This window comes from Propithecus coquereli, unplaced genomic scaffold, assembly GCF_000956105.1.
Source record: "Propithecus coquereli isolate 6110/MARCELLA unplaced genomic scaffold, Pcoq_1.0 Scaffold296, whole genome shotgun sequence".
In the NCBI taxonomy this organism is placed as follows: Eukaryota; Metazoa; Chordata; class Mammalia; order Primates; family Indriidae; genus Propithecus; species Propithecus coquereli.
The window spans coordinates 48151-50603 of record NW_012148574.1 but is presented as its reverse complement, the minus strand read 5'-3'; the positions used below and the strand labels follow the sequence as shown (position 1 = coordinate 50603).

At 66.2% G+C, this 2453-nt stretch overlaps 1 protein-coding gene across 1 annotated transcript in view; it reads left to right on the top strand.

The window, feature by feature from the left end:
- The first annotated feature begins 943 nt into the window (after nucleotides 1-943).
- The window catches only part of FAM69C (family with sequence similarity 69, member C), a 19210-nt gene continuing 17700 nt past the window's right edge, over nucleotides 944-2453 (top strand). Inside the window, exon 1 of the mRNA XM_012648884.1 lies at nucleotides 944-1163. Coding sequence (XP_012504338.1) covers nucleotides 957-1163 — 207 coding nt within the window. The 5' untranslated portion in view covers nucleotides 944-956. The remainder of the gene's footprint in view (nucleotides 1164-2453) is intronic.

Here is a 2453-nt window from a genome sequence, read left to right as displayed (position 1 = left end):
GCGGGCGCGGCGTTCAGGGCCCTTCGTCGGTGACGGTCCCCTCGGGGCGGGCGCCCGCTCCCTCTTCGCCGCAGAAAGGCGTGTGCGGAGTCGCAGGGACAGCGCGGCCGGAACCGCTCTGTGGGCCCAGGCGCCGGCCCACGTCATGTACCCGCTGGGTTCGCGCGGAAGCGTGCTCCCCAGGTGACGCTGCAGACGCAGAAATGCGGCATTGGACACGCCCGGCGCACGCTGGCTCCTCGCCGGGGGTAGCGGAAATGTTTAAAAAGTGCGGCCCCCTTCACCGCGGAGACTGACGCCCGCGAGGCTTTGGCAGCCGGAGACCCGGCGGTTTGGTTCGGGGGTGCCCTTGGGAAGGGTCTGGCCGGGTCGCCCGGACGCCTGATTGTCCCCGACCCAAGACCCTGCGCACGGCCCGGAGGAAACCCTAGCTGGGGTCGGACTCGGGGGCGGGGGGGGCGGCGTCCATCAGAGGCGGACGGAGGAGGACGGAGCTGCAGCCGACAGCGCCGAGGGGTCCCGGGGACGGCGGGGTGGGGGCTCCTGGAGAAGGACAGAGCGCGGCGGCCGCGCCCTGAGTGCCCGCGGCGGGAAGGGGGTCCTGTCCGGCAATTAAAGACGCGCTGTCAGAGGGCCAGGCGTGCAAAACAGGGGCGGGGGCTGAAGCCACCCGGATTCCTTTTAAATGGGGAGCTGGGCTTCCTGGGGGAAAAGTGCAAAAAAAAAAAAAATCCAAGGAAGTGCAAAGGGTGGCTGGGGGGAGAGTTGAGCAGGGCGTGCGGCGGGAGGCCCCATCCGCTGTCCCAGGGCTAGGCGGGGCGCCGAGCTCGCCCCCTCCCCTCGCGCTGCCCCTCCCCGCCCCTTCCCTGCCGCGCCAGGCTGAGTCGCGGATCCGGGACCCGAGAGCGGGACGCGGGAGCGGGCGGCGGCGGGGCGGGGGCGCGGCCGGGCTGGCCATGGCGCGGGCGGCGGGCGCGCGGGGCCGGGCCCGGCGGCGCGGGCGCTGCGGGCGCTGCGGGCGCTGCGGGCAGGGCGCGCTCCTCGCCTGCGCCGCGTGGGCCGCCGGCTGGGTGTTGGCGGGCGCGCTGCTGCTCCGTGCGCACCCGGGCGTCCTCTCCGAGCGCTGCACGGACGAGAAGAGCCGGCGCATCCTGGCCGCGCTGGTAGGTCCCGCCGCCGCGCGTCCCGGGAGCGGGGATCGGACGCCCTGCCCGCGCCCGCCCGCTGCGCTGCGGCGTCGCTGCGCCCACCCCACCCTGGGTACTTGGATGGTGGTGGCACCCTCTGGGGGCAGTGGGGCCCGGACACGCGCATGGAATGCCAGAGGCGCAGGACCGGGTCTCCCGAACGGGGACTCGCCGGGGTGGTCCTGTGGGCGCGCGGGGAGTATTCTCCCCTTTTCGCCAAAATTGGTACTTTGTCCCAAGACAACCGTCCCGTCCGACTCTCTCCCACCACCCCTGAGTCCGAGCTCCTGAAGGAAGTTCGCGGGTGTGAGCCGAGCCTGTGGGTTCCGATCCGAGTCTCCGGGAGGCTCCTCCGTGCCCGTGTCCCGTGTCGGGCGGCGGGGCTCGGGCCGCGCGCCGTGCGGGGTTCGGGGCCGCAGGGACTACGCCTCTATCGCTCGGGTCCCAGCGCGCTAGCCCAGCCGCCGTGCTGTGATTCCACTCTGGGCTGCCGGGTCACCCCCAACCTTGCCGGCCAGATGCAGGCAGCTGGCAGGGCCCCTGCCACCCTGCACCCCAAAGCCAAGGCTCTCCGCGGTAGCGGTCCGCGGGAAGCAGGCACAGTGCCCTGGGGTGCGCAGAGCGCGCTGCGGAGGCGGCTTGGACCAGGCGGACCCCTGTCCTGGTCCTCGACAGCAGGCTCTCCAAACCCGGAGGGCCTTGCACCCGACAGCTCCTCGGCTGAGCCCCAGTTAGGGAGAGAAAGAAACACTTTGGCTTTTTGCAGCCTGCTGCGTGCGCTTGGCCCACGGACACTGTGAAGCAAAATGCTCATCTTGAGTTGGTTTGAAACGTGGGCTGCTCCTTAGTCTGTGCATTTGGTGGAGACTTGAATAAAGGCAGGCATCCCTAAAAGGAAATCCAAGAAAGGGGAAGATAGCAGCGACCACTGTTAAATGATCTCTGATCATCCACTTCCTAAAATAGTGACCATCTAAGCATTTGTTTTGAAAAGTGATCTATTTTCTAAAAAATCTTCCAGAAACACACGGGAAGTTTTCAGTCCAATTGCTTACATATGGGTGGGCTTTTTGAGATTGTAGGTTTTCACAAAACGTAGGAGCCTGAAGGTTCTAAAAGTAAATGATTTTGTGAGACTGTAAAATTATTTTTAAAATAATGAGCCAAATATGCAAGCTGAAACAAGTCATGCTCCCTAATCGAATGTGACACGTGTCATCATGAATCGACCACATGCAGGTGAGACACTCGTCACAGATTCTCTCC